Consider the following 23,633-nt stretch of genomic DNA (forward strand, 5'->3'; position numbering starts at 1 on the left):
AACTTTTTAAAGAACACCCGGCTGTTTTAATGTAACTATTGTATGGTTTTTTTAATAAGAGTTTTCTAATAATAGTATTTTATCTTCTTTTGAGGTCTCATCATGTAGTATGAGTATGTACTTGTCCAGTTTAGATCCATATACATTGACTTGAAGGCAATCCAATCAGGGCTTTATTTTACTTGTTGAATATGTTTTTTTCAATGCACGTAATTCTGCTGTTAAGTTTTGTTTGGGATTACCAGCTGATGCCTAAACAAAGACAGCCTTCACTGCGATTTTATGTGCATGTTTTTTTTTTTTTTTTTTTTAACTTGTATTTTTTTTATTTTTGTGAAAATACAGCATATATACATTTTATTTCCAGTACTGTGACATGCATTATTCATATCTCTTATGTATAACAGCTGAGTGCAAACATTGTCATCAAAACCTAGTTATGAGTATTGACATAATCTTAAATAATAAATAATCAAAAAGTAAAATTAGGTGGGGGGGAGGGGAAGAGGGTGGGGGGGGAGGGAGGACGGTATGCCGCGACTCTGCTCATCGCCTCCGAGACCGATGTTTAGTTGAATTTGTTGCTGCTGGGTGGGCTACTCCATCACCGGAGAACGCATCTATCTACTATTAAAGCAAAACGGTGGAACTCTCCACCCCAGGGATATCTGTCTGGGCCAGCCAAGGCGTCCAGACTTTTAGGAAATTTTCGCCAGTGTCATTGACTAAACTTGTCAATTTTTCCATCTGGCATATGAACCAAATTTTGTTCCGAATTTTGGGGATAACAGGAATTTCACTTTGTTTCCATAATGCTGCGATCTCGCACCGCACGGCTGTAGCAAAATGAGCTATTAGTTTAAGAGTTGCCTTTGAGAAGCCCTGTCGTGCTCTTCCCAAAAGGAAGAGCCCGGGGTCAAATGGGATGTCGAGGCCTAAAAGCCTCTGAAGCCAATTGATGATTTTTTTCCATAGTGGACGCAGCCGGGGGCAAGACCACAGCATATGTAACAGATCAGCGGGTTCTCCACACTGTCTAGGACAGAGCGGAGAGCTACCGTGTACAAATTTGGATAGTCTAAGCGGGGTGAGGTACCACCTCATTAGGACCTTATATGCGTTCTCCTTTAATGTTGTGCAAATCGAGCTCTTAGCAGCTGTTGTTGCTATTTGGGTCCACTCGTCTAAATCTAGGGTCTCCCCTAAGTCTGTTTCCCATTTTAGCATGTAGCCTAGTTTGTGGGTGACTTTAATTCCAGAACCGATCACTTCTCTATACATCTGCGATGTGAGTCCCTTCGTATTAGTCTCATTCAGACAGAGCTTTTCGAAAGTTGTCAGTGGTGGATATGGGGTTGAGTTGTTGTAAAAGGCTCTGATCTGGAGGTATCTATAGAATTCTGATTGTGGGATATTTTTCTCTTCTCTAATTTGTGCAAATGATATGAGTTTGTTGTCCACCACCAGATCTTGTAATCTCATAATATTATGCTGTTTCCAAATTTGAAAGTTAGCGCTAGGCATACCCGGAGCAAAGTGTGGGTTACCCCATAGGGTTGTCATCAGGGTTTTTTTGGACGTAAGTCCGCATCGAAATTTGGTAACATCCCAGCTTGCTAATGAGTTGGTCATTGAGGATAGCGGCTGAAGTATAGCGGATTTTCTTGCTATTTTTGGAGTCCATAATAGGTTGCTTAGTTCCAATGGGGAACAGGCTTTGCTTTCCAATGCGACCCATCGCTTCAAATCAGGGTTTGTTTGCCATTGGGAGAGTTGACATAATTGGGCCGCTCGATAGTATGAAATTAAGCAAGGTACTGCTAAGCCCCCTTCTGTTGGGTGTTTCATTAGGATCTGACTATTTATTCTAGGTTTTTTGCCTCCCCAAATAAATGTAAAAATGGCGGATTGTAGATCTCTAATTTCCTTCAAATTTATCGGTACTGGGAGGGTTTGGAATAAGTATAAGATGCGTGGGAGAACATTCATTTTTATGCTATATATTTTTCCTATCCAAGAGATATTGAATTTCGCCCACCTTCTTATATCCTCCTTCATTGCTTTAATTAATTTGGGATAGTTTGCTTTATAAATTGATTTATATTCACTTGTAATAAATACCCCTAAGTATTTAATTGCCTTAGGTTGCCAGCGAAAGTTGAAGTTTAAAGAGATCAGTTTTTCTTCTGGTTTTGGAATGGTAACGTTCAGGGCTTCTGACTTTGACTGGTTTATTTTAAATCCTGAAATTTTGTTGAACTTATCTAATAGGCTGAAGAGGTTAGGGAGGGAGGTGAGTGGTCTAGACAAGACCATTAGCACATCGTCAGCATAGAGGGCTATTTTGTGGGATTGATTATCTAATTTGAGACCGGAAATATCCGGATTCTCTCTCACATGTGCCGCTAACGGTTCCATGCACATGGCAAAGAGTAAGGGCGAGAGGGGGCAACCCTGTCTCGTGCCACTCTTGATCTTAAATATGTCCAAGGGGTAGCCTTGGTGCATCACTTTGGCTGTCGGACCAGTGTACAGCGCCATAATAGCTGATATTAATTTATTCTCGAAACCAAATGCTCCAAGTGTAGCTTTTAAGTATGCCCAGTCGATCCTATCAAAGGCCTTTTCTGCATCTAGACTTAACACCATAATTTTTACTTTTTGCGATTTGGCTACTTCTAGCAGATCAACGATTCGTCGGATATTATCTCCCGCTTGTCTATCTTTAATGAATCCGACTTGATCTGGGTGTATTAGTCTAGGTAGGATCTGACTTAATCTATTGGCAATCAATTTAGCATAGATTTTAATGTCCGTGTTGATAAGCGAGATAGGTCTATAACTTTTACAATCTAATGGGTCTTTGCCAGATTTATGAATTACGGAGATTGACGCTTGGAGCATGTTTTCGGGGAAGGGTTGTCCTGCCAAAACCGTGTTGAACATTTTGAGCAGGTATGGGGCCAAAATTTTGCTGAATTTTTTATAATAGAGGCCCGAGAAGCCATCTGGACCCGGGGCCTTCGAGGTCTTAAGGTTGTCTATAACTAGATCTAGCTCTTCTATGGTAAAGTCGAGACTCAGACGCCCTCCCTCCTCAACCGTCAGCTTTGGTAGTTTTGAACTCGAGAGGAATGACTCACGAGATCGTTCGGTATTTTGGTTATGTACTATTTTATCCCCATTATATAGTTTCTCATAGAATGACTTGAATTCTTCAACAATTACAGATGGATTGCCAGAGATAGAGCCCGAGGATCTTTTAATGGCTTGTATACTATAATTAGGGGGTCTGTCTCTCAGTTTGCTGGCGAGCATAGTATCTGGCTTATTTGCTTTATCGAAAAATTTCCTCTTTGACCAATTCAGGGACATATCAGCCTGGGATGTTAATAGAAGATTTATTTCTATTTTGGCATCTCTTATTGGTTTGAGTAGGTTAGGGTTATTGGATTGTTTATGTTTGTCTTCTAGGGTTTTCAATTTAGATTGTAGTAAATTTAACTTGTATTCACGTTCTCTCTTTTTTCTAGACGCTATACTAATAAGCGTGCCCCTGAGCCTCCCATAGGGATAGGTAGGAGTCTACTGAACCATCGTTCAGTTGGAAAAATTGCTCTATTTCTTTGGCCACTAATTGAGCGGTGAAAGGGTTCTTTAATAGGGCTTCATTAAGTTTCCAGTTTGCTCTAGGTCTGTCCAGAATTAGCTGGGTGCACCGTAGCTCTATAGGCGCATGATCTGACCATGAAATATCATGGATCCCGGTATGGGAGATCTGCGGGACCAGTCTGCTAGAGATAAAGAAGTAATCGATTCTGCTATAAGTTGAATGCGGGTGGGAGAAGAAGGTATAATCCCTGTCGTGGGGGTGTTGTTCCCGCCATATGTCTAGCAGTTGTTTTTTTGCTAGACCCCTACGTAGGGCCTTTGGGATAGCCTTTGGGTAACGCTGAGTTTGATGTGACCTATCGAGCTTGGGATTTAGAGCTAGGTTAAAGTCTCCTGCTACAATTATGGGACCCTTGGCAGTTGTATGTAGTTTGTTGAAAAAGGTCGTGAAGAATTGTGGCTCTTGGATATTGGGGGCATACAGTGTTGCCAATGTTAGTGGTTGATTATTTAGGGTGCCTATTAGGATTAGGTATCTGCCTTCCTTATCTTTGAGGGTTTTCTCTAGATGGAAAGGGCATTTATTGTGAAAGATGATGGCTACTCCTCGTTTTTTTGTAGTAGACGAGGAGGTATAGAATTGTCGGAAGTGTTTGTCCAGGTATTTTGGAGTGTTCTTAGAGCTAAAGTGTGTTTCCTGGATTAGGATAATGTCCGCCTGCTTTCTTTGATAGTCAGTACAAGCTACCTTTCTCTTGCTTGGGCTATTGAGGCCTTTTACATTGTGAGATAATATAGTCAGCCCCATGGTAAGATGTATTGGAGGGCTAGTGTAAGTGGGATCTGTGTGTTATACAGAGTGGTGGGGTGTGGTACCTGTACATCCAGTGTCTTTGGAGCGAGTGTGTTGCAGAGGCGGTCATTGATTTCGGACAGATGTCGCGGCATTCCGGTGGGGAGGGGAGGGGGAGGAAAGGAGACAAAAAACATTAGTAACATAAACAACAGTGGAGAACCAATAAGGGTCAAAGACTCTTGTGGATCTCTTGCCTTTGGGAGGGCAAATTGCCAGCAATTATCTGCACAGCCTGTGCAGTTGCCCCTGGTGTTTGGGGCATGCTCCTCCCAGAGGACTTTGTGGCTTGTCCTATAATAAGCTAGGACATGCCATGTCGGCTTCATGACGATAGCCAGGGAAGGGAGAAGACTCCCCCTCGACTTTTGTGGATGAAAATACAACTAGCGTGAACTTTGCATAACAACAATTTTTTTTTTTTTCCCATTATTTTTATTTTATTTTTTATATGGGGATAAGGAGACCAGCCAGGCGGACGCTACGGTGCAACTGCATTAAGGGGACAGCTACCTGTCAGGAGAGTAGTTCCTCATAGGGAGGGATTTATACTAGGGGGGTCTCAGCTGTGGGATCAGTGCTCTTACGATGCTAAGAAGGGCATTGATAATGTGGAGATCACTAGTTAGCACCTCTAGCTCACAGTCCCTCCCTTGCTTGTCTTCCCCAGGTATCGCACAATATATATATAATACAGGCGGCCGGGGGGGGGGGGGAGGGGGCGACCCATGACTCTCTTTCTATATAGTGGCGGTCATACCCCGTGTCCCGTCGCCCCCACCCCACCCAACCCCCTCCGATAAACACTGACCCACCCCCCCCCATCACATTGGGTGTTCTGTGCCACTATGCCCATGGGTGTGCACACTCCCCCCAGGACTAACGGGAAGTCCTTTGTGATGACGCCTCGATGACGCCGCAGGATCAGCTGTCCACACCGAGGGGTGAGTTGGGCATGGATATGGGGGGAGAGGCGGCCGCCCGATGCGTCAACCGCATATATCGGGACTCTTTAGTGTGCCCCCTGTAGGGAGTGGGGGGCGCCCCCGTCATCTGTGTCTCCCTCCTCTGCAGTGCTGCATGGACCCTTCAAGATGGCTGCTGGCCGCCTCCGAGTGCAGAGCGCTTCCGCGGGGGTAGTAAGATGGCCGCCGTCTCAAACCAAACTTTTGAAGGTCCCAACTTTATGGACAACGTGGATGGACAAACGAGCAGTCCAGTGGTCGTGCCGCTTTAAGGCTCAACTGGTTGTTGCCGGACCTCAGTTAAGGGCCATATCCCGTGACTTGCTGCGTTGGCGAGTCACTCGGTTCCAGCCCGGCTCCGGGGAGGCTGTTTCTGCGACTTGCAGGTGCGTAGTTTGTTCCTTGAGGCCCAGCTTCACTAGAAAGCGGTCTTGGTCTTCAGGGGAGCGTAGTATGTGTGCGGCTCCATTCTTTAGGACCTGGAGACCGAAGGGGAATACCCACCGGTACCTGATCCCCTTGTCTCGGAGGAGTCTGGTGACCGGGCCAATGGCTTTGCGCTTAAGCAGGGTAGTCGGTGAGAGGTCCTGGAAAATCAGGAGTTTGATCCCCTCAAACTCCACGGATCCCTTTGCGCGTGCGATTTGGCAGACTGCTTCTTTAATTCTAAAAAAGTGTAGCCTTGCGATGATGTCTCTCGGGGGATCGTTTGGCTGGGGCTTGGACCTGAGGGCCCTGTGACATCTGTCAAGATGGAGATCCGCTTCAGGCCTGTCAGGGAACAGGCTTGTCAGCCATTTTGTGAGGAACTCCTCCGGGTCAGCGATCTCCTCAGGGACTCCTCTCACCCTGATGTTGTTGCGCCGATCGCGGTTTTCGGCATCTTCTTGCTTAAGCGCAAGTTCATTTATTTGTGCCTGCAAGTTTGTGGTCACTTTTTCAGTTTTGCGGACCGCTTTGATCGTTGAATCTAGCCGCGTCTCTACTTCGTCGGTTCTGGCGCCAATTCCGGTAATGTCTCTGCGAAGATCAGAGAGTTCAGAGTGTAAGTGAGATTTTAGTTCATCACAGAACTCTCTCATGATCCTGCGTGTCATAGCTTCCGTGGACCGGGGTTCTGATTGTTCCATAGGCGGATCATCCTCAGAATCAGAAGTGACATGCGGTGGTGAGGGTCCCATTCTGTGGGTGCGGGCCGGATCAGTTTTATTAAAGTAGGTAGTGAGAACTGCCTTGGTTTTGCCCGATTTTGTTTTGGCTTGCATCTCTGTATGCTCCTATCGTGATTTAATCCCGTTTTGTGGCGTTCACGCTAGTTTTAGTGCACTTTAAATGCTTCTAATCTGGCGAGGGGGAAGGAGCTCTTCACTCACGCATCCATTCCCTTAGCCTTCGCGCATGCGCCTTGTGCATGTTTTTAATTAATTTGAGAAGAGACTATTATCTAATTGCCATAAATTCTTGACTGATCAGACGCTATGAAAAGACCCCCACATCCAGCAACCCACAGGAACCTGACGAAGCACCACCCGTGTGCGAAACGCGTTGTTCCAGTGTGGGACGTAGAGGAAGTTTGTCCGCTACCAGCCACCGTAGTTTTCCAGTGTCCCCCATTAACAATCCCGCTCACCGAACGCGGGAGCGGGAACCAACTGCAGCGTGGCACAGAAGGAGGCTGCGGATAGCTGGAGCAAGTGTTTTTAGATGTAAGTTTATGATTATTATCACTTTGTTCAATAAAGCGTATTTATACCAACTTTTGGGTGTTTGTCATCCTACTGTGATTCTGAGGGAGGACGCATTGACCCAGTGAACGGGAAGAGGGCCTATTAAACAAGTCACCACAGGCAAATGATGTGAAGATCACTCACACATGGCCGTGTGAGTGTTATTTCATTATTTTACACCCTCCACATTTTGGAGTATCCCCATCCCCCATCCACTCTCCCCGCTCCCTCTGTTTCTACCCACCATGCTGATCCTGTTTGTGTATCAATACTAGATTCCTATCAGCACAATATTGATTGTTTCCATTTTCTTTTTGCGCTCCACGATTTCTTGCAATCACGTGTTATTTGAGTATCAAGGGAAGATCCTTCTTCGGTAGAGCAGCATCACTGATTTGGGCCAGTATATCATTGTTTTTTTGGTCCGTCATATTTAATTTATTATTGAGACCATTTGAGGGATTGAGATTTTTAACTATTTGTAGGGAGCGCCCCAGTTTTCCTTTACATTGCCTCCTCTGATCTTTGCTGTCACATTTAATGGAGAATTGCATTACGAGCTTGTGAGTAGAGTATATACTTTGCACCTTTGTTGTAGGGAGACCTGCATTTTGAAGAACTTATAGCACGTAGCAGCCATTTCCAAATGCACAGCACTTCCCCTTTTTAAATAAGCAGTCAATGTGAACCCGGGGAAGCAGGATCTTTGCCGTTCGATCGGCAGCTTAGGCAATTACATTTCCTTAAAGCTAAGCAACTGCTGCAGTTTGTTGTTCAAACAAACAAACAGACAGACAGAGATGCAAATGGTATTGCCACTTTAATGTGCTCCGTGTACCCTTTCAAAATGCACTTCAGTCTGCTCTCTCCAGCAGCGTCTGCATTGTTTCTCTCTACTTAAGGCTCTTTTTTTTAGGTGAAGGTCCCGTTTTTTCAAAATACATGTCATGTTGCTTAACTGTGCTAAGTATGCATGGATGTAGATTTTTATAGTGTCCGCCAGGTATATCACACTTTACATTTTTTTATTTTTTTTTATTTTAGAGACCGTACAGTACCATTTGAATACAGGTAATGTGGGGAGACTGAACCGGAACAATAGGAGTAGATTTGCGTGCATTAGTTGGTGTATATAAGAGCATACTGTAGTTCATGGGTAGTGGGTCCAACAACCCACCTTCTATTCACTCCGATTAGTCGGAGGCTTGTTCATTGTTGTAATATTATAATAAGACATTTTCAAGATGGCGATGATTATTTATAATGTGTGTACGTATATATATATATATATATATATATATATAATCCAAAAAATAAATAGATGATACCGTTCTGTGGCTAACGAAATGCTTTTATTTGTGCGAGCTTTCGAGATACACTGATCTCTTCTTCCGGCGATGTTACAATGAATGAAGCAAGGATTACTTAAAAACAGTGTCTCTTGGAATGTTATCTGTGCTGGTCCTTCCCCCGGTGTGGATGAGATTTATGGCTGGAGGTGTCAAAGGGTAACTGAAAGCAAGTGAAGAAAGAGTGTGTATGTGTATCAGTGTGAATAAAAATGAATGGAGAGCCCACAGTATAAAAAGTGCTCTACACAAGGTGTGTGTGGAGTGAGAGGGGATATAAATGGTGTGGGTGGGTGTGGAAATGTGAGAGTTTGTAGCACAACTAAAAGTGTGTGTGGATACTATGTGGTCCCTATTGGTGTATAGGGATGGAAAAATAAGGAGTATTAGTATGTGTGAGAGACAGCTGTGTGTGCATACATATAGCACAGTATGTACATACATGGCCTTTAGCGCTCATGGGAAGAGAGTTCGCTAGTGTCAGTAATGACTCATAAAATTTCGATCTCTGTTTAGGCCACTGCTAAGTGTCCCGAACAGTTGCATAAATTTGTATTCATGCAACCATCTCTCTTTCGGGGTTTTAAGATTACCTTTGAGTATGGCAACCCTCAGATCGTTCATCTTATGGCCAGAGTCAGAGAAATGTTCGCCAACAGGACTGTCTCTTGTTCCGCGTGTGATGCTGTGGCGATGCAGGTTCATTCTCTTGTTTAGCCCCTGTCCTGTCTCACCTATGTATATGAGTGCATTTGCATGTCATTTCCCAGAATCCCTTGCTGCAGTGGAAGTGCTGTATGCTGGGTGATAATGGGGAAAGGCGGGGTTGCAGACCTGCCTAAGACACGCAGATGAGCATACAGCTATATTTGCATATTTGCTTTCCTGTGGAGGGTTTTTGTCACTTTTTTTACTCACCATAACTTAACTCAGTATTATGGTTTAGCCTATCCCATAGCCTCTCTTGCATTCCCAGTAAAATCAACCCCACACTGATGAGACCCATCAAGGTCGAAACAGCTGTCTGTGGGTGGTTTTCTGGGTATGCACCTTAACCCTGGCTGTGCTCAAAGCTGTGACCATGCAGCAAGCTTAAGCCTATAGGGAACCATGTTAAAAATGGTTATTGAGGCAAAAAGTGACACTGTGTGCTCATTTGCATGTCATTTCCCAGAATCCCTTGCTGCAGTGGAAGTGCTGTATGCTGGGTGATAATGGGGAAAGGCGGGGTTGCAGACCTGCCTAAGACATGCAGATGAGCATACAGCTATATTTGCATATTTGCTTTCCAGTGGAGGGTTTTTGTCACTTTTTTTACTCACCATACCTTAACTCAGTATTATGGTTTAGCCTATCCCATAGCCTCTCTTGCATTCCCAGTAAAATCAACCCCACACTGATGAGACCCATCAAGGTCGAAACAGCTGTCTGTGGGTGGTTTTCTGGGTATGCACCTTAACCCTGGCTGTGCTCAAAGCTGTGACCATGCAGCAAGCTTAAGCCTATAGGGAACCATGTTAAAAATGGTTATTGAGGCAAAAAGTGACACTGTGTGCTCATTTGCATGTCATTTCCCAGAATCCCTTGCTGCAGTGGAAGTGCTGTATGCTGGGTGATAATGGGGAAAGGCGGGGTTGCAGACCTGCCTAAGACATGCAGATGAGCATACAGCTATATTTGCATATATATATATATATATATATATATATATATATATATATATATATATATATAATCAAAAAATAAATAGATGATACCGTTCTGTGGCTAACGAAATGCACAGAACGGTATCATCTATTTATTTTTTGATTATTGAAGCTCGGCTAACACGGTACTGATACCTCTACATGTATATATATATATAAATATATAAATAAGAACATCACATTTACTTATTTTGGGGAAATGATAAAATAAAAACAATATATTAACAGGAGGAGAGAATAAGGGAGAAAATAATGCATTACTGCTACTTCTATTTTTCTGCTTCTTAAGGTAAGACCAAGGAGGAGTAAAGTTTAAGACCATTGAGGCCGACAAAATTACCATAAAATAAGGTTTACTATTACCTGAAGTTGCCAAACTGTTTAATGTCATGTCCGCTACATTGATAGTGTCTTCGTAATACTGATACAATGTATTACTACCTCTAGGTGAATATTTATGCATTGCCATGCAAAGCAAAATGTGACTGGGATTTTCTGTCTAATTTCCTTGTGTCCTATTTTATTTCTTATTTCTTGCAGGGACGAGAAGGGAAATCTGCCCTTTGAGGACATACCCCGACAAATTGTTGGAAAACCAGTTTCCAAGGGGTCGGAGTCTCCTAATTCATTCCTGGATCAGGAGTATAGAAAGCCCTTCAGTGTGGTGGAAGAAGATGCCATCTTGTATTGCTATGAATATGACAAGGGGAGGCCCAGTGTGCAAGGCCGGAGGGATAGCACGCCCACATATGGTAATCAATCTATTTTAAAGCGAGGACGAGGCAGGTCATCTAGCAATGGTGATGTTACTAATAGCATTAAAAAAAACCTAAATTTCTAATTGTATATTTGCAGTAGCCCAATGCATTTATCAATAAGATGGCACATGCTTCTAAGTTTTCAAAAGTAGCAACTACTTTATAGACCAGGGGTGGCCAACTCCAGTCCTCAAGTGCCACTGACAGGTCACGTTTTCAGGATATCTGTGCTTTAGCAGAGGTGGTTCAATCAGTGGCTCAGCTGAAGACTGAGCCGACCTGTCGGTACCCTTTGAGGACTGAAATTGGCTACCCCTGGTATAAACCCTATATTATAATTAAAGGTTTATACATCACTCTGCTTGCATTCATTCAAAAATGGGCAATCATAATCATATTTTTATGCTTCAAGTTCTTTTATAAAATACTCCTTTGTTCTCCTCTAAGAAGTAATGACTTGCATTTATGTATTATCTGATATTTACATTTTTGTGCACTTGTAAATACATTTATGACCAGAAACTGTGAACTGTTGCTAACCAAGAATTGTTGACCGATTGTTGGTATTTTAGCATATCTAGCCACAAATAATTCCTATGAACAGCAAATAACATACTGTACAGTATTGGTTACAGCAAAGAGATGTCACATACAGTACTGCCTAGACTTTGCGGTAGGTCTGCCTTTACTCAGGTTGCCTGCACAAAAGTGAATAGACACTCACAGTATTCTAAGTATGTGCTGTTGTAGAAATTGTAATTGTGGAGAACAGTCTAGGAGCAAAACAAAATCCCAGTCAGTTACCGGTAAGGAAACATAGGCTGGTTGTATGAAAGGTTACAGCAATTAAGCATTTAACCATGTTACATGTCTTTGCTCTGCCATGGGATGTGATAATAGATTGAATACTAATCTTTAGCAGCAGCAATTGTTTTCAAGATCCTTAGAGATTCACTTTCTTTCTATTAAATTACCCCCAAGTTTGGGACTCCAAGGAAATGGCTAACTCATTGAGTTCTAGTTCATTACAACTATTTTATTTATTGCAGTATTTAGTGAGCACTTAATGTAACAGGAATGAAGGACTATGCCTTATCGCCGGGGTGGTCCGCTCCAGTCCTCAAGGGCCACCAACAGGTCAGGTTTTAACTCTATCCCTGCTTCAGCACATGTGGCTCAGTCATTCTGACTTAACCACTTATTGAGCTACCTGTGTTGAGGCTGGGATATCCTTATCCTGACCTGGGGGTGGCCCTTGAGGGCGGGAGTTGTGCACCCTGCCTTACGGATATAAGACCTGACTTGCCTACTAGTTGTCCTTGAGGTGTCTACTTGAGACTGTATGCAACTGAGATACAGTATGTTCCTCTTTTTAATTATTTTCTACCAGTGTCCCCAATAGAGAAGTAACAATTTTGTATATGTAGTGGGAAAAAACCATTGTGTAGTATATTTAAATAATTTTATAAATTGTGAAGGTGAGTATTGCACGTACATCAAAAAAAAGTGATGTACGTGCAATACTCACCTTCACAATTTATAAAATTATTTAAATATACTACACAATGGGTTTTTTGCGCTGTTCTTTTTCTGTTTCTATGTAGCTTGGTGTTTGAACCATTCCCACTGATCAGCAGCATAAAACTTCACTTATCAGGTTGTATTATCAATTTATTTTTAAGTCACTATTTTCAGCACCGACCACATTGAGCGCAAGTTTTTTCTGTTTTCACTTTAGTATATGTAGTGGGCAAGACAGTTTTACCGGAATGCACGTAGAATAACGGTTTCGAAAATGTTGTCTTTCATTAAGTACAGGGAAACCACAACATATTGCACACCATAGTGTACACTTTTTGTAGGTACAACACACCATATTGCACACTGTACGATTCAGTAATACGAAATATTGCAGAAAATCACAAAATACTACCAAAGCACTAAATTAGACAAATCTTTATATCAAGTCTATCATATTTTCAGTTTTAAATTCATCTCTATTCCTGCTATTACTGTATATTTGGACTTGTGTACACCTTGTTATTGATCAGTCCAAAACAATGCAAAACAATATGCAAAGATGTTCTTTTACCTCCTCTTGGTAGCATTTAGCATGACACTTGCTGACATTGTTTGCTGTTGTTTTTCACAGATGGTATTTATTCTTAAAATAGCAGTGAAGCTTTCCCAAAAGAACATCCAGTCTTTCATTATTTTACAAGTTCAACTTTTTCTGTCTGCTTCTGTCTTATTCTGTCATGTTTTAATTTTAGCACCAGTGACTTAATTAACACCTCTACCTTCTAAAAGAACATCACACAAACGTTCTGCTGACAGTGGTATTGAAAAATGAAAATGGCGGAATCCTAATTTGGATTTCTTTGGGCAGACACAAATAATTTGTTTATAAAGTAAAGTACTTTAATCTGTTCTTTTTGACAAATTAAACTACAGGTAAGGCGTACAAATGTTTCAGTGGAGAAGAGAAAGTAGAAAAAGGGAGAATAAAAAAGGAGACTATAAAGTGTAGTATGTAAAATTAAACAAAAATCCAGAAATCTGATCATTTCTGTGGGCTATGCACTCACAATGTTTTCCTCCTGTTATCAGGTATTCATCAATCCTGCTGACTGGGACTTTCAAAGGTTCTTTCTCTAGACTGGGCTCCAATAAGAGTAGGGAAGAAACCAAGTGTTCTTCAACAAACTTCTATTTGCCATCTCCTGAACATGCACTCTACTGTCCCCTGCTTTCTCTGTACTTTACTCGCTCTCCTCAAAGGCACTCTCCATACAAGCAAGAGAGAGTATACATAGTGTTAAAAAACCTTAACAATTTTTAAACAATTATTAAAACATTGGAATCATACTCCTGAATTCCCCAGTCTTTGTGTGCATAATATTTACTGCTGACGGAAATGTACAGAGGCCCCACACACTTCTCCACAACAATGAAACTAATATCCTCAGGAGAGTGTGGGTCCTCTGTAACTGCCATGACGTGACATGAAGTGGCGCCGAGTTAGATAGTATGTTGCAAAGTGACCAGGCAGGGCCACACCTTGCTTCTGGAATATGCTGGATGGGTCACCTGGTCTATGGTGAATCAGCAGAGACCTAGCTCTGCCACTTTTCTGCCTAGAGACAGGGAGTAGGAGTGGAAACGAACTCCACCCTCAGACCTCAGGAGGAGAGACTGACCTGTATATAGAAATGTAAATAAGTAGGCATCCCATTCTTTGTTTTATAGGTAGGAATGTGCCCTCTGAAGTTAGACTCCTTAGAATAAGAGAAGCAGAGCAGTACAGGCTCCCAGAGGGGAGGCTGGTGTCCCCTAGGGGTTACCCAAATAGTAGCCCTAGGACTAGCACGGACAAGCAGTAACTTGGAGCCTTTTGACTCATTTCCGTGGTGTGCATCCCCAGGGAATAATGGGTGGGGCACACTCAAAAGAATTTACCCCTGCCACCCCAGCACTGAAGCAAGCATATGGGATTTGCAGGGCATAGAGCAGACACCAAGTCCTCTTTAGTAAAGAGAGGGATGGATAGCCCATGGTGGGGACCATGGACAGTAATAGAATAAGAATGCCATAGAAGGATGTATAGCCAAGAAACTAACCAACTGTTCAAGGAATGTGCCTCCCCTGGAATGCAGTAATGCATCTGGAGAAGAAAAGCTGTGTTACTATGAGATTTACAGTACAGTAAATAAAAACCACCTTGTTCATAACTATAAAGCTCCTGGCACCCATCTTTTCTCCATCACCCAGCCGCTGGGACCCAAAACCCTGATAAGGTAATACACGGAGGAAGCTAAATATATAGACTATCTGATGTAAACTCCATAGGAGCCGGGCAGGGAGTGTTACAGCATAATAAATAGTTGAGGTCTTTTTACACTATATATAATCTCTCTTGCTTGTACGGTATAGGGAGTGCCTCTGAGGAGAGTGACTAAAGTACAGAGAAAACAAAGGACGTTAAAGACAGTCATAGAGAAATATACCTACAGTATAAGCTGAAAACCAAGCTATACAAATTGTGAGTGCACATTCAGGAGATTTGCAAATAGAAGTGTATTGAAGAACAGACATACTACGCTCTTCCTTTTGTTTCTTTTCTCCTCTCTTATGTGGAAATGATTTAGACAGGAAACCTTTGAAAGTCCCAGTCAGCAGTATTGATTGATGAGTACCGGATAACAGGAGGAAAACATTGTGAGTGCACAGCATACAGAAATGGACAGATTTCTTGATTTTGAATTTAACATGGAAATGTACAGTAGCAAGACCTACCGTCTTTGGTGCTGAGGTCGTGGTCCCAAAAAGTGTATGCAGCGGGGGGCCCCCTGTGCGCGAGCACGGCAGACACTGTCCCCAGCACCTAAGATTGTTGCTTGTTCGCCCATCTGTACTACTGTACTGAATATAGTCTTCTTCTTTTCTCTATTTTTCTATCTCTTCTCCATTATTCCTCCTGCTTTGAGTTTGAGCCAAGAATAGCCGTCATTGTCAAGATTGGATCTTTGGGTTTTGAGAGAAAACGTGGGTTCTCTGAGCAGCAAATACCATTAAGACATGTTCTAAAACTGTTTGCATTCTTCATTCCATTGTAAAGAAAATGGAAAGATACAGTACTTTAATGGGCCAATTCTATAAACTTAGATAACTAACTCATCGAGGATTTTGAGCAGTTCCCGAATGATGTAGCAAGTTTGCTATTTAGAAAGCTCCGATGACCTGCCAAACTCATTCGAGAAGTTTATCTCCCCGAGCGGTAGCGTTCCTGCTCAATAAAAACCGCTCCAACATGCGTTTTTTTATAAAATCACCCTATTCTAGTACCTCCGATGAGATCATCGAGGCACTCACCTAGCGAGCTCCTCACAAATTTCATCTCGCTACCCCAATCCCGAGATGGGACTTAGAAATTTATTTTTATTGCATCGGATTGAAGCCGGTAGTCTCCGGAGCTGATACACATACCAGCTCCGGAGACCCCCTGCTTCAATCCACTGAGATATACCACAGGGTACACCTTCAATCTGATTGATTGAAGTACCATGTGATGGCAGCCATTTTTTTAAAGGATGGGACATCACCCCTTTAAGATGATGTCAAATCCTTTAAAAAAAATGGAAGCTGTCACATGGTACTTCAACCAATCGGATTGGGGTGTACCATGTGATGCCTCATATGGTATATCTCACAATCCGAAAGGTTGTAGTACCATGTGATGGCAGCCATAAGGATGTGATGTATCTCCCTTTAAGATGACGTCACATCTTATAAAAAAAATGAAAAGAACCCTGTCACATGGTACATCAGCCAATCAGATTGGGGATGTACCATTTGACACTCTTATGTGACGCCACAGGTCTTTTATAAGGCTTGTCCCGTCTCATTTGAGCTTAAGATGCCGACCGAACAACATATGCCCTATTGGACTACAAGTAAAGAAGATAAAAGAAAAGAAAGAAAGAAGAAAATAATGAAGGACTCCCAGGGTAGACATATCTTCAATTAAGATTTGATCACAGACTTCTTCGCATCGGCTGTTGAGGATCATTGCATCGAGGGTCAAGAGTTGGTGCTCACATAAGACGGGTGTGAAGAAAAATATTAATTGTAATTAGTTTAATTGTAGCCTTTCGGGCTATAGATAAACACAGTGACAAGCAATGCTTTTTTTGGCAAATGCTTTTTTTTTTTTTTAATTGTTGTTTATTTTTGGTCCTTGTTTTATTTTTAGGTTGCCCATTGACTGCCATAGTGGCAAATCATGCCCATATAATATGGGCATAGTTTACCACTGTAGCAGTCAATTGGTAGAGGGTGGGGGTAATTGCCATGGGTAGGGCGGGTTAGGCATCCCAGGTGGGTAGCGGTAGAGGGGGGTTAACCCTTTAATTACTGTAGTAGTTGCTAACCGCTAAGGTGATTAAGGGGTTAGTAGCCATTAGTTTGGTTTTTGATTGTACTATTGCTGCCCACGGAGGATTTGGATGCGGACGACAGTAATGAGGAAGGCCTTCATCCTGGCAGGGGTAAGTAGAACTTTTATTTACTTTATACTGGCAGGATAATGTTTTATTTTTAAGAGGAATATTAGCTTTTATCCAGACCTGGATAATAGTAATTTTGCCCATTATTGTACTGTCTGTGTTGATAAAGGTTGTTGCGGTTAGAGGAGGGGGGGTAGTAGGGTTGTTGTATTTTAATGTTTCTTGTGAGTAAAGGAATTGGGTGAAGGGTGTAGTTCCCCCTTGGGTTGGTGGTTAGGCCTCTCGTGTGGGTAGCGGAGTGGTTAACCCCTTCATTACCATAGCAATTACCATACCGGGGCCTGTAACTTGGGCAGCAGGGGGTCCCCGGGGCTGAAATCAATGCGGTTCAGCTTCAGAGACACCCTGCACCCTTTACACTATTACGAAAATGTTAATAAAAACACTGCAATTGCCTGTAAGAGCTGTGCAGGGAGATGTGGCTCTCTGTGCAGCTCTCTCTCTATGCAGCTCGTACAGACTGCGGCCAGATCGCACGGGGGAGAACTGAGAGAAAGGCTGAGATACCATAGCTGCTGTCCCTTACCGTATTTTCCTACCTTATGGTTTCAGACTTGTGGAAATGCTTCTAGATTCTTTCTGAATACCGTGATAACACAAATGACAAACCGTTCGGTGGGGTCATGCCAACCCATTTGAGATGGCAGCAATTTTATCGAAGCTACTAGAATAGGCCCCTAAATGTTTAATTGTGTAAATTCATGTAAATGGGTGATGATACACATTAATAGGAGTAACTCTTTTTTTGTATGTTTTTTTACTGACAAATGTTTCATCTTGCTAGCCGTGGACATCTTAAGGGACAATCTTGTGTATAACAATTTATTTTATTGTTCTCATCTTTAATGCAGATGTAGCAGATGTCATTACAACCACTAATGCTTATATCGGGAAATGCATAAAACTTTAGTGGGTGCAGCGCCCATGAAATTGATGGTGTTAGCGGGCTACATCCTTATATTTGATGGCCAGTAGAGATGTGCTAACCTCCTAAGATTTGCTTAGCTGCAGTTTTGATCCAACGTTCCAAAACAATTGCAAAACCTGTCACAATTTCGATCCAGCTTTTCCACCAAAACATGGCCCAAATTGTTCAGAATTCGCTATTTCGCTTTCTTAAGTGGAGAAATAGCCGCCCCATGACTTGGAAACAAATTGAAGAATTTGCAAACGTTTTGATCAAAGCTAAAAAAAATTGTCAAATCCAAAAGGGTGGAATTCGCTTCAGAGAGCGAAAACTTTACATATCTCTAGTAAGTCAGAGGTCGAAGTTAATATTACCAGGGCGTGCAGCGTACCCCTACAAATCTATAATTCCATTTTGTTTTTAAAGAAAAAAATTATTTATTTATACAATTTTGTGCCGTCAACTCCTGCAGGTGAAGTAGGTTTTCAGATTCATACAGTATGTGGATTTTGCTTCACATTTTGCTGCAGAAAATATTTTATCTAGAAACATATACATGTATTTTATTTTATTTTAAGTGCGGTCTCCTACAGCCACGTGTTTTTTACTTTATTAAATCACACACAAATCGGATTGTACCTTTTAAACTACAATGCTCTCATATAATAATTTTTAGAAACTCAAGAATACAGAGTTGGTGTGGCTGATTTTACTCAGGCTCAAAAACATCACTGAGCCTGAGGTATATAAAGCTGTGCATAGTACAGGACAGTCACTCATACTCTTTGTCTAGGCAAGAGTGTGTCTCACCCAAGGCTTGCTGATGTCACTGATGCTCTATGATATCATTCAACCTGAAGTATGTAAGGTACTGCATGGCACCAGGCACTCACTGTGTGTGTGTGTGTGTGTGTGTGTGTGTGTGTGTGTGTGTGTGTGTGTGTGTGTGTGTGTGTGTGTGTGTGTGTGTGTGTGTGTGTGTGTGTGTGTGTGTGTGTGTGTGTATGCGCTTCACCCGAAGGATGGACAAGCAAAAAAAGCCACTGTATATTATTATAAGCTGTATTTCTCTTCTTGCATAGTGCTAAGAGTACAGAGCGCCGTACAAAGCAATTACAATGACGTCTCTGTCCTGTGGAGCCTACAATATAATTTTGGTATCTGAGGCATAGGGGGATGAAATGATTTGCCCAAGGAGAGCTGTCACTGAGATTTTCCCATGTACAATATGTAAAACCCATGTATTTTACTTGTTTCTGCTTCTTACTACTTATTTTTTATACAGCTTTAGAATGTGTTCATTTATGTCTAAATTAATATCCCTGCTATAATGTAATGACAACATAGCTTTAGCAAGAAAATATAGCAAACATCAGATTTTATATTGTTTTTATGTACAGGCAAGTTACGTCCAATCTCTATGCCTGTTGAATATAATTGGGTTGGGGACTACGAAGATCCCAGCAAGATGAAACGAGACAGTAGAAGAGGTGAGTCGAGTGTTTTGTTTTGTTTGGTTTCTTTTTAGGGAGAAGAACTAAAGTGAAACACATACATTATAAACTAGAAGTGCTTCTATTATAGGATCGCTGGGGGAGACTAATGGCAGATGCAGTGAGGACGGAAAGATTAACAAACACAGATTGAGATAAGAAAAAGAAAAAAAAAAGTGGCAGAATTGACAAAGTAAAACACAGATTGTGAATGTGATTCAAAATGACATGACGAATAAGGACAGAAAATAATTTAAAATAGAGTAAAGAAAAAGAGGAGAAAAAGCATTCTGTATGGTAAGCGAATAAGAAGAGAGAAAGGGCGGGAGGAGAGCGAGGGTAGGTGTGTGACTTGAAAAGAAGTACAGAGGCAGGACGTGAAAAATGGAGGGAACGAGAAGAACCATTTTGACACAAATAGCTGTGCATTTGAGAATTGGTGAATCTATTGAGGAGATGATCACACCCAGACCAAACGACTATTACGTTAATCTCTTTTTATGCAACGATTTGCATCTATACTGACTTATTAATGCAGTAAATATTGCCCCTGTTCTGGTCATTTGTTTGGGTCATCGTCACAGTTCTCGTGAAAGGGGAAGACCGCGTCACACTCTATTGACTAGTGGACTAGGAATCTGAATTTCTTTCCATGAGAAGTCTGAATCAAAATTATATGGTGTTTCCGTCACTAGAATGGAGTTGATGTTTAAGTGAATGGTAGCTGGCTGCATTTTTTTTTTAAAATTTCTATAATATTTTGTGGGTAGAGTCTACAGCTTAATGTACACACAAGATAATAATATTAATTAACCCTTTCATACATTCACACCAAATATGTGTGTCAATCTCTTAAACTAATTGACAGATAAATAATATACAGTGGTAAAATGGAATCCGTTTTAAGTGTCAGAGCTCCGTTATAGAAGGTGATTTGGCTGGCTAACCCTTCTCTTGCCCACTAATGGATTGTGTAACCCTTCCGAATGATTTTTTCCTCTTAGAATGAAGGCACTAGAATCTGTTTCGCAGAGGACTTCACTCTTATTAATATTAAAGTTCTAGGGACATGCACTAGTTTCGCATTAGATGAACGTTATGTTATGTCACTTCTGACTGTAGGACCTTAGCCTTACAGACGGGCTTGTAGTGCATTGCAAACGAGTTGTAGTCCCCTTTGGTAGCAATGGGGCTAACCCAAGACAGCTATGCTGCTATACAGCTATGCTGCCTTTGGGGCAACGCAGATGTACACTGGGGTGGTTGAAACTGAATCTGCTGCAGCTGTGAACAAAAATATATTTGTGTCCTCTTGCTTGTGGCTATCATTGGAAAAAAACACAATCACTTTTGAGTTACACATTGCCTACAGAGATCATTATTTTGGTTATAATGTCACCTTTTAAAATTGCTAGAAATAAATGTAAATTGTTTGTTGAAAAAAAAAATGTAAGGAAAAAAAGACATTGAAATAAAATCCCCAATGCATGCTTTAACATAATGCCTTCACGGGGAGATACTGTACATTTCAATTATTGCATCCGAGTAATATGAAGGTTATCTTTTTGTGCGCTCAGAAAGTTCACTACTTCGGTATATGAGCAATGACAAAATAATCCAAGAAGAATATATGCTACAAAGGAGCAGCAAAAAGGAGACTGGGAAAAAATCCAAGAAGAAGGGGGATAAGAACACTAGTCCGAGCCATTATGCCCTGCTTCCTGGAGTGCAAATGGATACACTTCGGCAAGATGTGAGCCCATCTGTGACAGATACAGCCTCCTATAATGTGAGTAACCTGCAGATTTTCTAAATGTTTGAGAAAATATAGCCTCATTTTGTGTTCTGTGTCTTATTGTTTTGCTTAGATTTCAAAATGTTAAGGAAGCACTGAAAATTAAAGATAGATATGGGCCTTAGGGGGTGGGGGGTGGAGATAGATATGGGCCTGGCGGCTAAGGAGGGCCTACGTGAGGCTGCAGAGGGGACCTTCTGCAGGGGCTCTTTGGGTAATACCAAGCACACATCTCTCAATTTCTCTTTTGAGTGGTCTGAAGCTTCAGATGTGAGCACAGGCAGGATACACTGGTCAAACACTTTCCTATCGAGGCATAGGGAAGGTTCCCTTGCAAGATAGTCTTGTTTCTTCCATATGTGCTCCATACCACCTTTATTCTCCTATTTTTAATTAAAAGGTTACCGTCTATTGATACTTTGTGGCCTAAATAGAGAGTCTTCGATTTCTTATTGTTCTATTCAGTTTATTTCAATCTTTGTAGAGTTGACACATTTGTTGAATACAATTTTGGCCTTGCTAAGATTTATATGAAGGCTCACCTTCTTACTTTCGACGACTTCTCTGAATTATTGCTGGAGGTCTTTTGGACTGGTATACATGTGTGTGTTCTGTCGTTTTATCTGATCTATAATCATTAAGACATTATCCATGCAAGGCCAATACATCTAAAAGCTAAATGATCTAGTTGTTAAATAGGGAATCTTTTCAAGCTATACCTGATAACTAAAAATCATTAATTGCCCAATTGAAATTGCTCCAGGAAATGTGTTGAGCATAATAAAAATTATCGGAATTAAAATAAACAACTTCCATATATAGCGAGTTAATTTTGGATTTTAATAGATTGCCTCATACAGCGTTGCCTGATTCATGCCTACGAACCACATTAGCTTGTTGACATGTAAGTGGGTGTTTCAATCTGTTATTATTTTTTACATCATATTAGTTGAGTCGTGTATTTGTCCAATGCAAATACATTTTCACATTTTGGCGTTTACCTTGTGTAAATTGACTAGTTTACAGTATATGTACAAGTCTGTGGTATGTTGATGATATGTATACTGTACCATGTACACACTGCGTTAGTGTGATACAAGAATAATTGATATACAGTGAATGATACAGTAATAAAAATAAAATTTTTAGAACTATTTCTGCAACATCCTCTGCTGTTAAACACTGATAATACCGTATCAGGAACACTGTGTGTACTTTTAAAGCAGCAGTAACACAGATTTAGTATTACACAATTCAGAATAAATGGACACCAAAGATATTTGTACCATTGCATAGAAGTTTTTTATCCTAAAAATTGTTGCGTCTTATTCTGGGTAATGCGATTGTGGTAGGTTGATGTAAAAATTGCCATTTTTTTAAATATAACTTTTCAGAATCCGCAATTACGAACTTGCTTCAAATCTTTTAGACGTCAATACACAGGCAAACTAATCTTACCATGGCAATAGCTGTTTTAGACTGTGTTTGTGAAGGAGTATTTCTAGGTGGGTCTCTAAGATGTGAAGGGAGGGAGCTCGTTGGATAGTGAGTGGAAGAGCCTTCCAAAGGTAGGGAGCGGAGAGCGAAATTTCAGGTGGGAGTCAAACATAAGACGGCAGATAAGAACCAGGTAGTCCACCTCGTCTGCCAGTTTTCCTATGTGTTCTACGACTTCAAACCATATTTAATCATTGTTTTTCGTTTATTGTTGTTTATCCAATACATTTTTCATCCAATTCCTTATTGCAGGGGTGGCCAACTACAGTTCTCAAGGGCCACCAACAATCCAGGTTTTACGGATATCCTTGCTTCAGCACAGGTGACTCAGCCATTATGAATGAGTCACATAAAGAAGTACTTTATGAAAAGGGTGGCATATTCATGGAATAGTCTACCAACAGAGAAAGTAGACCCAACTACAATAAGGCAGGGGTGGCCAACTCCAGTCATTGTGACTGAGCCACTGATTGAGCCACGTGTGCTGAAGCAGGGATATCCTTAAAACCTGACCTTTTATCCTTAAAACCTGGTGGCTCTTGAGAAGTGGAGTTGGCCACCCCTGCCTTATTGTATTAGTTTCTACATCTTCTGTTGTGAGGCTATTCCATGAATCTGCCACTCTTTCCATAAAGAAGTACTTCCTCGCGGTTATTCGGCCACTCTCCACCTGCAGAGCAGGACCTGCTTCGAAGCATCAAAAAGTTACCATTAAATACATAGCTGAAACTTCTTAGATGTTATTTATATTTCAATTGATATCTTTATATCTTAATGTTGTCAATAAATCGAATGTCCATGAAGGAAGTAAAAATGTATTATACTGTAGAGCACGCCATGTCTCAAAGCCCTCTGTTTTTCAGCCTACACAGCGCAACATTTCTTGACACCTCCTCCTATCAACAT

General features: G+C 41.4%; 1 protein-coding gene across 3 annotated transcripts in view; it reads left to right on the top strand.

The window, feature by feature from the left end:
- CNKSR2 (connector enhancer of kinase suppressor of Ras 2) overlaps positions 1–23,633 on the top strand; it is a 548,762-nt gene that overhangs the window by 336,776 nt on the left and 188,353 nt on the right. For all 3 annotated transcript variants that reach the window (XM_075589347.1, XM_075589348.1, XM_075589349.1), the window contains 3 exons: positions 10,753–10,964; positions 19,343–19,432; positions 21,013–21,224. In XM_075589347.1, the coding sequence (XP_075445462.1) occupies positions 10,753–10,964; positions 19,343–19,432; positions 21,013–21,224 (514 nt within the window). The remainder of the gene's footprint in view (positions 1–10,752; positions 10,965–19,342; positions 19,433–21,012; positions 21,225–23,633) is intronic.

Source organism: Ascaphus truei, chromosome 3 (genome assembly GCF_040206685.1).
Source record: "Ascaphus truei isolate aAscTru1 chromosome 3, aAscTru1.hap1, whole genome shotgun sequence".
In the NCBI taxonomy this organism is placed as follows: Eukaryota; Metazoa; Chordata; class Amphibia; order Anura; family Ascaphidae; genus Ascaphus; species Ascaphus truei.